The 14055-nt window shown below is 42.1% G+C and overlaps 1 protein-coding gene across 2 annotated transcripts in view; it reads right to left on the reverse strand.

Moving 5' to 3' along the window:
* DSCAM (DS cell adhesion molecule) overlaps positions 1 to 14055 on the reverse strand; it is a 481343-nt gene that overhangs the window by 93491 nt on the left and 373797 nt on the right. For both annotated transcript variants that reach the window (XM_068914257.1, XM_068914268.1), the window contains exons 15-16: positions 12175 to 12342; positions 5236 to 5306 (exon numbers count right to left, since the gene is read on the reverse strand). In XM_068914257.1, coding sequence (XP_068770358.1) covers positions 5236 to 5306; positions 12175 to 12342 — 239 coding nt within the window. The remainder of the gene's footprint in view (positions 1 to 5235; positions 5307 to 12174; positions 12343 to 14055) is intronic.

Genomic DNA, 14055 nt, shown 5'->3' on the forward strand with positions numbered 1-14055 from the left:
TATTTCAGTGGTGAACTGTCTCCTTTGTTGATGGATTTCCAGCTCTGTTACTAACCACAGCATTTTGTACAACTCATACATTTTTGTACATGTCATTAGCCTTAATGGGAAGGGGCAAAAAGACTGAACTGACATCAGATAAACATTTCAAATTGACTAAAAGACAAACAGTTTGAACAAGGCAGCAGACAATTCAAACAGCATTATTAGAGAGAGAAGCGCTTTCAGACAGTGTTGCAAGTTGCCATCTGGTTTCTAAATGAGCAAAAGTCTGGAGGCACCAGTTTAATCATTCCAGGATATCACTTCTCTCCATCAGTGCTGGACTCCACCACAGCTCGGCACATCCTTAACTGTCTGTGCAGAGATTTCTTGTCTCAACCATCAACGCGTGCTCTGCTGCCGATTACAAGATCTAAAGCATCGTCTAATTAAAGGCTGCTACTGGAACGCTCCAGCGAGTTACCGCAGGGGGCTTTGCAGCAAAAGTCATTGTCACAAGCACACTTTGCACACTGAAATCACAAACACCATGCGTAACACACATGCGCTATCCAATGAAGTACATTTATTGTTTTGTGAGTGGCATACACTGCCTACTGCCACATACAGCACACATTAAAACACTGTATGTGCCTGCACTGTATACTGTAAGGCTTGCACTGCACACCAAGAAAAGTGAGCTACACACTTTGTGCATAATAGTTTACAGAAACATATGGCACATATATCTGGACACATATATCACACTGTAAAACAGATGGAATATAATTATAAAACTAAATTATACATTTACTACGTACTGAAATGTTCTGACAGCAGGACCACAACCAGAAAACCCTGTTCACTAGGAATTCTGTAATTATATACTTTTTCCTTGTGAATTGGAATAAAATGGCAAATTTTGTATTTTTCCATAATACATTTTTATAATTGTTTTACTTCAAGATAATTTTTAAAATAAAATATAAAAATTTTACTTTTGTTTCACTTTGAAACAGGTTATACAATATAAAATAAAATAAGCTTAAACTCACTTCAGAATGAAGCATTGAAATGTTCTGCTCCCCAAAACTTCAAATGTCCCTCTTTAACATTATCTAAATATTTCATTTTGGATGGACTTTTTGCACAAATAAATCATATTTGATATATACACCTTATTACATACAGACCCCTTTCTGTAGAAAGTTCAGTGAAGCAACATTTGTTCATGAAAAAATGTTCACGGGAAAAATATTGTTAACTTTCTCAGCAGTCATAGAACATTACGAAAAAGTAATTTTCAGTCCATGATCTTACCTGCCTATCTCATAAAAACCATTTTTGGTAGAATAAGGTACCAATCCCTTATGTAAAGTATGACATTTTGTAATCGTGTGCATGTGTGTGTGCATAAAGAAGAGAAGGAAGATTTCTCATGCCTAAATTTAATGGGTTCATTTACCTTGTAAAGTACTCCAAGAAAAAATAATGAATATTATCATGATTTTCCTAAATGAGAATTCCTGTTTAATTCCTGTTCTCTCTGCACTACTTTAAGACATCACAAAGTGCTGATTGTTATTTAAAAATTGAATCTAATACCCAATCTTCTAGGTGGACATATAGAAATAGGATTAAATAGATCACAGACCTATAAATCTTGGTTTAACTAGGATTTTCTGCAAGTGGGCTAAAAAGAAACTCTAAAAGAAGATTAATGATTGTAGCAAGCTGCAGAAATAGAGCTTAATACAAGATGAAAGATGATTGATCTGTTATTCTCAGCTCTTTTTCCTGTTAATGACAATATCTATATTTAAATGACGTTTGTCAACTTTAAACATATTTGTCATTCTCGACTCAATCCCTTTTATTTGATGCAATCATATCTTAACATGGCAAAAAACCCACATGCCTCCAAAACAAAAATGATCAAGTTTTTATTGGGTTTACTTTCCTCCTTTTTTGCCTCCATAACAATATGGGATTTCTCTCATGGGAATATTTCTTTATTCTCAAGGTCTTTGAGCACACAAGGTGCCAAGGAGAGCCTCATGCACAGCACTGCTGCTCCTCACTGTGCTGCATCACAAGAACCTACCCAAAACCCAGGATTCAGTATAGGACAATACTGCAGTATCTCAGTGGAACCTTCTTAAAGCACCTTGCTGAGCAATGGACTAAAACTACTTTGCTCTAGGAGAGCTCAGACAATCAAAGGGAAGTGAATGGCTCACTCCTAGTCTTGGACTTCTCATTTAGGGGGCAACTATAACAAATTGTCATCCAAAAAGTAATTTTTTCAGTAAAGGTAGGGCCATATGAGCATTAACCCTTCAGGAAGATAGCTCAGTGACTTCACCTATGGCTACAAAGGAGATTCCAGGTCAAGGAAAATAATTTTGTTTCAGTTATGTCCAGCACCTCAGAGAAACTTAGCACCTGTCAGATGAGCTACTCTACCAGCAACAGCAAAGCAATGATTACAAATCAAGGCAAACTGCTTTCAAGCTGAGCATGCAGGGCCTTGAGAGTACAAAGATCACAATGAGCAGAACTTCAGTGAAGTGCAAATTACATCTTTTGCAGTCTCTCCTTTCCCTCACAGACCTCCTGAGTTTCTTCTGCTTGTCCAACAGCACCTCATGGGGTCTTGTGGCACGGTGGGACCACAGGTGATTCCTGACTAGATCAATACCTTCCTAGCCCTTCACTAGAGGACACACTACTGAGAGCAGCTCACTGTCACAGTGCTTCTCAAGCTACTTGACCACACATCAGATACAGCTAGTCAATGAATTCCATCCTCCTCTGCCTGGCAAAGGAAGAGACACTGTGGTGCTGCATTGTGAACACAGGGCTCAAGTTGTGAAAGAGCAAGAGGCAGGCGGCAACTGCATGCACAGTCAGATTTAACAAAAACTCGGTCTATGGGAATCAGATCTCAAAGGTTCCCAGGACACTGAGTGTTCATTGGAGACTCACTGTGCAGGTTGGCATGCTGCCCACAGCAAATCCCAAATGTCTAGCCAGCATCTGCACAGTGCGTGGCACCAGGTTGGCCTGGGACTGCTCAGTTCTGGGAGCCTGAACCCATCTAGATAGGGTCACACATAGGTACAAGCAGGGATTTCCAGGGCCACGGGCAGCTCACACCTTAAGCTCACTCCTGTTGTGTCAATCCACCTCCACACTAAGCACATGAGACTCGCCAGTGTAATGGAGTATATTTTTAATATATAGCTCATTTCTGTGATTATTTTGTTATATGAGGTACTGACCATTACTTGGCAAGTGTTCACAAATCAAGTGAATTGCAAAAATGGTCCTGAGAATTGTTTATACAAAAATACAACTCCAGCTGTTCTTTTTATACACTTTTAATCCCCAGACAATACCTAGAAACCAGGACACTAGTTTGGACCGGAGGTGGCCTGGAAGTATGAATTTGCACCTGCAATATTTTAGGCAATCTTTTTGAAAAGTAGGTGTGGAAATTTCATTTGCCAAGTAGCTATTCACCCATATGTGCATCTGTGAAATTTAATGGCTAATTTTCAGAAATACAAATGGCAGCTATAAACTCCAACAGTAAACCAATGATCTTCTCTTGTTGCTTTTGAAAATCTTCCTCAAAGTGAACTTTTAAAAAACAAAGCCTTTAAATCTGCCTAATCACATACACAAAAGGGAATCTATACGCTGCAAAATAACCTGACATGAGGAACTTGGCAGTTGTAGCTGACTGGATCTGATGGGAATGACACTTCCTGAATCCTTTAAAAGCAACAACCCATTGAGCATCTCTTTTAGTTGTTGAGAATCACTGTACACTCTACATTACTTCACTGGCCACTTTATTTGGTCTAATATCTGTGTGTGGTATTTTAGTTAGTGCTTCATGTATCTCATTTATAAGTATGTCCTTGTGTTTCACTTTACCCACCAGGTAGGTCTGCAGCTAGTAAAAACCTTTGTTTTTTGGAAACCTTTTGATGAAAACAAACGTTGATATAAGCTTAAGATGTGAAAGAGGTACAGGTATCAGGTACTATTTATGACCTTTACATAAGATGCCTGATAGAGATGACTACTTTTGGAGCTTAATATTGAACTGTTTCATGGAGACAGGATTTTTAATCCAGTGTTTTTAAAACACCATTGAACTACTCAAGAACTGAGGTCTGCTGAGGTCCCTCAGCAAACTATTTGGACATCTCAATAGTTTATGTCCACCTGCACTGTATAGAGATTATGCTCTGTAGAAATTTGTCCTTTCAGGAACTCACTCAAGACTACCATAGGATTGTAATGCTGCCATAAATACTCAGCAGCCCAAAGTTACTATCCTGACTTTCCAAATGGTCCATATCATGGGGTACAATACACATTAGTAGCATTTGCTGGAAGTAAGCAGTATCAGTATAGAAATTAATGACTATTACGCCACCATCCTACTCTAGCACTTAATACTACATAGTTCAGGAATTCAAAATACATGAAATTATCAGTATGATTTGGAAATTGTCATTCATATTGAGATTACACTACTGTAATTAGATAGCTTTATTCTGTCCGCTATGATGTACAAGCAGTATATAACACAAAACCATTTAAAATATGGTTTAAGTAGCCGCTGATGTCACACTAAAAGCATTTAAAACATTCTGTAGTTATCAGAACCCTGAGCAAAATCTAGACAAAATGAATCACATCATAAGATTTGCCAAATTTTTTAATAATATCAGTGGCTGATATTTTTAAATCAGTTGCTCTGATTCATCAAGTCTCATGGACTACACTGAGAAACAATCTCACTAAGACCATCCCAGCCTCTCTCTGTGCAGACATTCCTGCAGTAAAGCTCTGTCCCAAAGTCTAATGCAAAGGGAAAACATTGGTTTCAATGGTTTGGGGAAATTTTGGCCAACACCGCACTGAAATTCTGTGAGTGCCCATTTTTTCCAAGCACATAGCCTTATCTCTGAATTCAGAAGAAAGTGGAAAATGTTGTTTTCATTTGTAGAAGCAAGCCTCTGCTGCTATTACTCTCCAATGGAATGTTCTTTCATTGAATAATGCGTCGGCCTTAATGGAAAATATTATAAGATCTGTTGGCAAAGACATCTACAAAGTCACTCCCAGTTAAAATAACTCTGATCAACAGTTGTCATAACGTTCCCCTCACGTAATCTCTCTGAATGCACACAAATACTGTCAAGGTTTATATTCCTGGCTGTGTGTATTTACCTTCCAGGTGACCCTAATGCTTTGTGAGGATATAGGCTCAAGCTGAACATCCTGAGGTGGGCCATCAGGGGCTGGAAAGACAGAAGAAACGGGCATCAAAACAGGCCATCACAGGACACAAAATTCAGCACTTCATATGATATTTCAACATCTTAACACACCAGCATAACATAACGATTTGTATTGATTTAATGTCATATGAAAAATTGAAGATAGAACTTTGATCAAACAAAACCAGAGCCTAGAATCTTCCTTATCCGATCGTCATCTCCGACCAACAGTGAAATACAACACATGCCAAAATTTAGCATTCTGGCAAAGAAAATAAGAGTCTCATATTACTGTTTCCCTTTTGTAAATATGCAAGATGTATTTTAAGCAGTCAGAACCCTGCAGGTAGCAGCAAGAAAGGCAGCAGAACCCTTTTAAAAGTAGGCAACACAGGAGCTCATCAGCTAGCCTTCAGGATGGCACACAGAGCTTCCAGTGAACTCCCCTTTGTTCACTGCAGACTGAGCGCATTTAGTCAAATACTAAACACCTTACATGTAAAAAACTGCATACTTAACAGTCCCTCTCCCCTGCCCACCATGTACGCATCCCAGCCTGGAAATAGACAAAAAATAACTGGAAATAGCATGCTACAGCTCCTGGGGAGTAAAGAGGAGTTTCATTTACTGCTTATGTACCGCCAAGCGTGTGCATGATGCTTTAAAGGGAAATAAAAAAAGAAGGCCCTGAGCCTAGAGGAACTTACTTGTCAGCTGGACAGCTAGCTACAAAGCAGATCGAGAATAGGTTAGAACCGAATGGAGGGTTGTAAAGTAAATTACTTTCTAAGCAACGTAAATCATTGTAAAGGAAAAATCTGAACAAAGAAATAGAGTAATCTTCAGCTGTTGTAGGGAGTTCTCTAGATGCAGAATATGGCCTTGGTAAAAGGTATTACATTAAATTTAATAGCATAACAAAGGAAGTAAAGTAACAAAAAAGTGAGATGGGGCTTTTAGAGGTGGAGTAGCAGTAAATGACAGCTGCAGTGAAAGGAACCAGAACATTTTGCTTACACTGACGAAAGCAAGAGAGATCCAGAATACAGCCTATAATATGTTTAAGTTATTAAATATGCCCTATTCTGTGCCATTCTTGACTGTCACTCACAGGGGAACCCATTTTCAAAGGTTGAAAGAACTTAATTTTCATTTTCCCTGCAGCAATGTACAGGAAAGAGAAAAGAGAAAGACTAGTGGCAAAAACGCGCTCTCCATGAATTTTCTGATTCCCATCCTTCATTCTGTATCCTTATTTACAAATATGAATGTCATTTCTCCAGGTACATTATTATGTAGTGGAATTTGAGCAAAGCATTTTATCCTTAAAATTAGTTTTTAAATATGGTTCTTAGAACCTTGGCTTTTCATTGAAAGATCCAAAAAGCTTTTATAGACCTGTGTGGTTAACCATGCCTAGAGTACTACGAATGTTATTGCTGTTATCCCTGTTGTACTGGCAAATGAACTGATGAATAGATGGGATAAATAAGTTATTTATTTTACATACTTAATATCATAGAGAGTTTATGACAAAGATATAAAGCAAATCCAGATATCCCAGCTTCCCCTGTTGATTTTAATATTAAACAACAGCTATAACGCTTTTGTTTTCCTGACAAGCATTGATGCACCTGTATACTTACAGTCTATTTGCCAACATGGGAACTAATCGGGGCTGTATGGAAGTAAAGAGGGAATCTGCAAGAGCTCTGAAATCAGTCCTAGCTGTATGAAAATACAAAACTACATGCTTGACTATCTTTTTGCCATAGGGACCATTTACAGTCTCCTTTCTGATAGTTAGTGCTGGCCAACTCAGGTCACAGTAACTTGTGATATGTAATCTGAGCCTTTGCCAATGGCATGGTTTGGGTTGTTCAGTTTTTACATTGCCTTTCCTGGACCTTTATTTTGCTCTCTTCTCATCACCTTCTTCCTCATTCTCTGCACCCCATAGTGCTTCCCATTTCTTATTGTAAAAGCAACAAAAACAGTAAACAACCAAAAAAAGAAACTCCTGTATATTGGTCACCACCTGAAAGCAAAATCCAGGGAGCAAATGTCATGTACTTTGCCTAAACCTGACCTTCCCTCTTCCAATTAATTGTTCCCTAAGTAAATCAGTGACTTTTGAATGCAGTTCCACATTGCTGACCTTTCTCTCCTAATAGACAGCTCCTTAAAAGATAGCAATGAAAGGATCAATTATTCTGAAACTAGGTTACAAAGAACTGAATAAAATGTGACATTAAGGTTCCACCCTGTTAATAGGGAAGCTGGTTTTTATTTCAGGGTCAGCTGCTGATCCTGACAACTTAATTATCAGTCAGGATAAAGTCAAAGCAAGGAATATTCCAAACATGGGTGAATAAGAGAGTTTGAGTGAATAGATCCAAGACCCATCCCACTACTTTGTTGATTATGGACAAGGAATAATGGGCACGTTGGAGATACAGACGATTCAGTCTGGGAGAATGGATAATTCGTTTACTGTAGTGATTTCATATTTTCGTTGAACAAATGAGGAGAAAAATTGTGATCAAATGACAAGTATTATGCAAACAAACTATTCACCCTTAATAAAGCTGTTCATTGAAGGCTCATAAAAAAATGTGAATTCTCTTCATTCCCTCCCTCCCACTGGGATGAAAAAGCACACCTGGTGAAAAAAGAAATGCAGCTCATGTTGTCTCCCCTTTGCTCTGCTTTGTACTGTGAGATCTTGTGTCCTATTCTTATTCAAAAGTTCCTTGGAAAAAAAACACATGTTCTCTTGACAGGCGGTAAATTTTCACTGTGGTAATTTCCCCCACAGTGAAAATGAATGGGAATTACACAGTTGTATTCATATGAAGTGGACTGAAAATTCAAGTGTTTAAAGTCTAGGCGAAGATGGATCTTCAAAAAAAGTAGGTTTTCACTGCCAGGACACTGTCACCCAGATACTTGCATTATGCTTTTCCTCTCAAAAATCACAAAATCACAGAATGGTTTAGGTTGGAAGGGACCTCGGGAGATCATCTAGTCCAACCTCCCTGCTCAGACAGGGTCATCTACAGTAGGTTGCCTAGGACCCTGTCCAAACGGCTTCTGAATATCTCCAGCAAAAGAGACTCCACAGCCTCCCTAGGCAACCTCTTCCAGTGCTCTGTCACCCTCACAGGAAAGAAATTTTTTCCTCATGTTCAGATGGAACTTCCCGTGGTTCAGTTTGTGCCCGTTGCCTCTTGTCCTGTCACTGGGCACCACGGAGAAGAGACTGGCCCCATCCTCTCGACACTTCCCCTTCAGATACTTGTACACATAGATGAGATCGCCTCTCAGTCTAGTCTTCTCCAGGCTGAACAGGACTAGCTCCCTCAGCCTTTCTTCGCAGAAGAGATGCTCCAGTCCCCTCATCATCTTTGTAGCCTTCCACTGGACTCTCTCCAGTAGCGCCATGTCTTGCCAGTGCTTGTCCTGGGGAGCCCAGAACTGGACACAGTACTCCAGATGTGGCCTCAGCAGGGCTGAGTAGAGGGGCAGGATCACCTCCCTCCACCTGCTGGCAACACTCTGTCTCATGCACCCCAGTATACCACTGGCCTTCTTGGCCACAGGGGCACATGGCTGGCTCATGCTTAACTTGCTGTCCACCAGGACTCCCAGGGCCTTCTCCGCAGAGCTGCTTTCCAGCAGGTCAACCCCCAGCCTGTCCTGATGCATGGGGTTATTCCTCCCTAGTGCAGGACTCTGCACTTGCCTTTGTGGAACTTCAGGAGGTTCCTCTCTGCCCAGCCCTCCAGCCTGTCCAGCTCCCTCTGAATGGCAGCACAGCCTTCTGGTGTGTCAGCCACTCCCCCCAGTTTTGTATCATCAGCAAACTGGCTGAGGGTGCACTCTGTCCCTTCCTCCAGGTCACTGATGAATACGTTGGACAAGACTGGACCCAGGACTGACCCCTGGGGGACACCGCTAGCTACAGGCCTCCAACTTGACTCTGCACCACTGACCACAACCCTCGGAGCTCGGCCATCCCGCCAGTTCTCAGTCCACCTCACTCTCCGCTCACCAAACCCACACTTCCTGAGTTTACCTAGGAGGATGTGATGGGAGACAGTGTCCAAAGCCTTGCTGAAGCCCAGGGAGACAACATCCACTGCTCTGCCCTCCTCTCCCCAGCCAGTCATTCCATCAGAGAAGGCTATCAGATTGGTCAAGCATGATTTCCCCTTGGTGAATCCGTGCTGACTACTCCTGATCACCTTCTTGTCCTCCACATGCTTAGTGAGGACCTCCAGGAGGAGCTGTTCCATCACCTTTCCAGGGATGGAGGGGAGGCTGACAGGCCTGGAGTTCCCTGGCTCCTCCTTCTTGCCCTTTTTGGAGACTGCAGTGACACTGGCTTTCTTGCAGTCCTCAGGCACCTCTCCTGACTGCCAGGACCTTTCCAAGATGATGGAGAGCAGCCTAGCAGTAACATCCGCCAGCTCCCTCACCACTCGGGAGTGTATCCCATTGGGGCCCGTGGATTTGTGGATGTCAGGTTTCCACAAATGATCTCTAACTCGATCCTCCTCGACCAAGGGGGAGTCTTCCTTTCTCCAGACTTCCTCTCTTGTCACCAGGGCCTGGAATTCCTCAGGGCTGGCCTTAGCAGTGAAGACTGAAGCAAAGAAGGCATTCAACAGCTCTGCCTTCTTTGTATCCTTTGTCACCAGGGCACCCACCCCATTCAGCAGTGGGCCCACATTTTCCCTAGTCTTCCTTTCACTCTTGATGTATTTGAAGAAGGCCTTCTTGTTGTCCTTGACATCCCTTGCCAGATTTAATTCCAAGTGGGTCTTAGCCTTCCTTCCTCGTCGCATCCCTGCACGCTCTGACAACGTCCCTGTATTCCTCCCAAGTGGCCTGTCCCCTTTTCCACATTCTGTGGACTTCCTGCTTCTGTTGGAGTTTTGCCAGGAGTTCCTTGCTCAGCCATGCAGGTCTCCTGCCCGCTTTGCTGGTCTTCTTACTCAGAGGGATGCACTGCTCTTGAGCCTGGAGGAACTGATAACTTGAATATTAACCAGCTCTTCTGGACCCCCCTTCCTTCTAGGGCCCTACCCCAGGAGATTCCTCCAAGTAGGTGCCTGAAGAGGCCAAAGTTAGCTCTCCCGAAGTCCAGGAGATCTTACTTATTGTGATCCTGCTCATTGCCCTGCTCCCTCCTCGTAGGATCCTGAACTCCACCATCTCATGGTCACTGCAGCCAAGGCTGCCCCCAACCTTCACGTCTCCAACCATTCCTTCCTTGTTTGTTAGTACAAGGTCTAGCAGCACACCTCTCCTTGTTGGCTTCGCCATCACCTGTGTTAAGAAGTTATCCTCAGCGCTCCGCAGGAACCTCCTCGACTGTTTGTGTCTAGCTGTGCTCTCTTCCCAACAGATGTCAGGGTGGTTGAAGTCTCCAGGCCATGAGAACCAGGGCCTGTGATCGTGAGGCTACTTCCCGCTGTCTGTAGAAGGCCTCATCGACGACTTCTTCCTGATCAGGTGGCCTGTAGTGAACCCCTACCACTGTGTCACCCATGTTAGCCTGCTCTTTGATCCTTACCCCTAAGTTCTCATCCACCCCGAGGCAGAGCTCCACACATCCTAGTTGCTCCCTCACATACAGGGCAACTCCACCACCTCGCCTTCCTGGCCTGCCTTTCCTAAAAAGCACGTAGCCACCCAGGACAGCATTCCAGTCATGCGAGCTATCCCACCACGTCGCTGTAACTGCAGTGAGATCATGGTCCTGCGACTGTACACGGATCTCTAACTCTTCCTGCTTATTCCTCATTCATTCCCTCACGTAAATCTCCAAGGAGGAAAGCATTAATGAGTTCACGTATGAAAACTGGAAAAATTAAATCATCAAGATAAAAATGTGATTTCAAAGACAAATGAGCAAGTTCCTGTCTGGTCATGATTTTTCAAAGGAATTCCACCCAGTTTCTGTGGGCTAACGGTGTTGAACCTGACTGGGTTACTTTGAAATGTACAACTATGCTAAATATTTACAAAATATATCTGGGGGAAGTATTTACAGCCATTCAACATTTTCATCCTTAATTGCTAAAACAGAGAGAGCTGCAGCCCTGCACTTTTCACCTGTAAGTCTTGTTTGATGTCACATGAAACATCCAGGACTTGTGACATGGTAGCATGCACGAGGCTGTGCAGCCCTTATCCATGCTGCCACTTCTGCTAGCTCTGAGAAATAGAGATAAGAAGGCACTGAAGACAGCAATTAGAGTGTACAAAAGAGTAGCTCCAGCCATTAATGTGAAAATGCTGTTACAGCGCTCCTGATACAGAAACCTGTAATGATGATGTAGAAGATTACATGCAAACAAAAAACATGTGGATGACACTAATTAATGGCAGCTAACTGACTTACAGTGTATTCAGAAAACTAAGTAAGTGCTGCATGGTTTGGGGGGTGGAATAGTCAAGAGAAGATTTGACAATTTGATTAATGTAGATCGATGTCCTCAAACAGGGATAGCTTAAGTTAGTTACTTGTACTAGTCCTTGGGCATCTAAAGAAAGCCACAAGACCCACAGGGACTGAATCACCACTAGAAATAGGATACTGTTGATTGAGATGCCTAAGTGCTGGTATATGTATGCAGCTTCCAGCAGTCCAGGCTGAAAATTTGGGGCATAATGTCTTCTTTCACCACTAGATGCCACTGAACAGCTTTAATTATAGGCCTGCATGATGAAGTTGCAAAGTCACAGTGTTGTCTTGGAATACTTTAGCATTTTTTTTGATGCAATAGCAGCAAAATAAGTATCACTTCAAGTAGAGTTTCCATGTGTCAAAGCATGCTAATTCCCTGTAAGATACAGAAGCTGTCAAACCAGAACATACCTGCTTCATCAGTAGTGATGGTGAGCTCATTGCTGGCCTCACTCTTGCCAATGCGATTCTTGGCATACATGCGAATGTTGTAAGTTGAGGAAGGGTGGAGGTCAATGATAGTGGCTTGGTTTAGCTGAGGGGAAACATCTTTGGTTCTCTGAACAGAATCCCAAGAGTCTATTTAATAAGATTAAAATAAAACAGACAAATAAAAGACAATGTTAGTGTTGCTAATGCAAATATTTTATTAAACCATCCCATACTGCCTTTGTAGAATTAGTCCAAATAACACTCGCTACTACCAGCAAATTGACTAATCACTTTTCTTAACAGCACTCCTGAATGCTCAAAATGTGGTGCTATTAAGTATGAGATCTCAGCCCAGGAGTCATCAATGATTCGGAGAGAATAGCTGCCTCTCTTTTTTGAGAGGGGTGGTGAGTGTGGGAAAGATTCCCCAGCTCTGTGCACATATGTGTTTGTTTTATCCTATTATTACATTGGAACAATTGTGAAAAAGGTGTGAGTTGCTGCTAAAATACTCCAGCAGCTTATGTGCAGGGCACTGTGGGAGCGTGGGTAGAGCACATGGTGAGCACGAGCTTGGACAGCTTTACTGGCTTGGACCTGAGGCTCAGCACCTGCCAGGACTGATGCTACTTCCCTGACTCGTGTTAGGATAGAGGAACAGTTTAACATGAGAGGACATAAGGATCCTTCTAACTGTTTGTATACATCTGTAAAAGGAGGAGCACATTGCTATTTTTCAGTTATCACTCTTCTGCCCTTTACATTTTTAAAAAATCTTCCAGATGTACAATAGGAAAAGAGATGGAAACTGGCTCCATACAGATTCCTCATAACCCCATACATAACCCCTCCTTTTCATAGTAACATTCAATCACAGCAAGAGAATAATAGCTTCTATCTGTTTAAAGCATCTTGATATCTCTTATGAGTTGCCATCCATCATCTCTTTCTTGCTGCATCCTATGTTCCTCCCTTAACCTCTGCAGCATCCTATGGGGGATGTCACTGGGCGCTCTACAGCCATGTTTCGCAGCATGGGTCACTGTAGGCAGGATCACGGAAAGCTCAACAGACAAGAAAGGCTAGTTTAAAAATAGAAAGCTTACTGAGATACAAAATATTTGCAGACACTGTGTAAATCTTTTTATAAGTAGCTTGTTAAAAGACGAGCAAGCTGTCACAATGACACGGCAGCCTGACTGGTTACAGGGCCTTTTTTTGTTTGTCTGTGTGGCTCACTTTCCCTAAAAAACCTTCAGGAATCAAATGTGCTTGAATTTATTTTCCCTTTGTAAATGACTTTGCCACAAATTCCTTTGCAGGATTTCTGTCAGACTTTCTAAAGGAGTTATTTGCATGCAGTCCTGGTAGAATTTGCTTTCTTAAACTTTACCAAATTTCTCAAATGTGCTGATGGTCATGTATTGCCAGTGCCCAATATTAGAATGCCTACCGGTTGACACTCTTCTTTCAAATACGTCACTTACAAAGTGCCATAATGAACCAGTTGCTTATTTAGTTGATCACACCTGAGACTTGTCAAAGCCAAAAGCTTCACAGCATAAAATGAAACCCCCACAATGCAGAAAAAACAGAGAATTTCACATAATATTTGATTTAACAGTTACCCAGAAATGAGATGATCTCCACAGGTATTGCTGGCAAATTTTACATCTCTGCAGATCCTAAGAAACGGGAGAACCTGCAGGGAGGTGACAAAGCTGGTCTAGGGTGTTGTGGTGCTCAGAGGCTCTCCGCAGTTGTCAAGAGAGACCTCGAGCTAGCTGATGTGTGGCAAAGTAAGCAGGGGCCAGGAAAAGACTTAGCAAATGTTGAACCCAAGCTGCAGTAAAAGGATGC

This window comes from Struthio camelus, chromosome 1 (genome assembly GCF_040807025.1).
Source record: "Struthio camelus isolate bStrCam1 chromosome 1, bStrCam1.hap1, whole genome shotgun sequence".
NCBI lineage: Eukaryota > Metazoa > Chordata > Aves > Struthioniformes > Struthionidae > Struthio > Struthio camelus.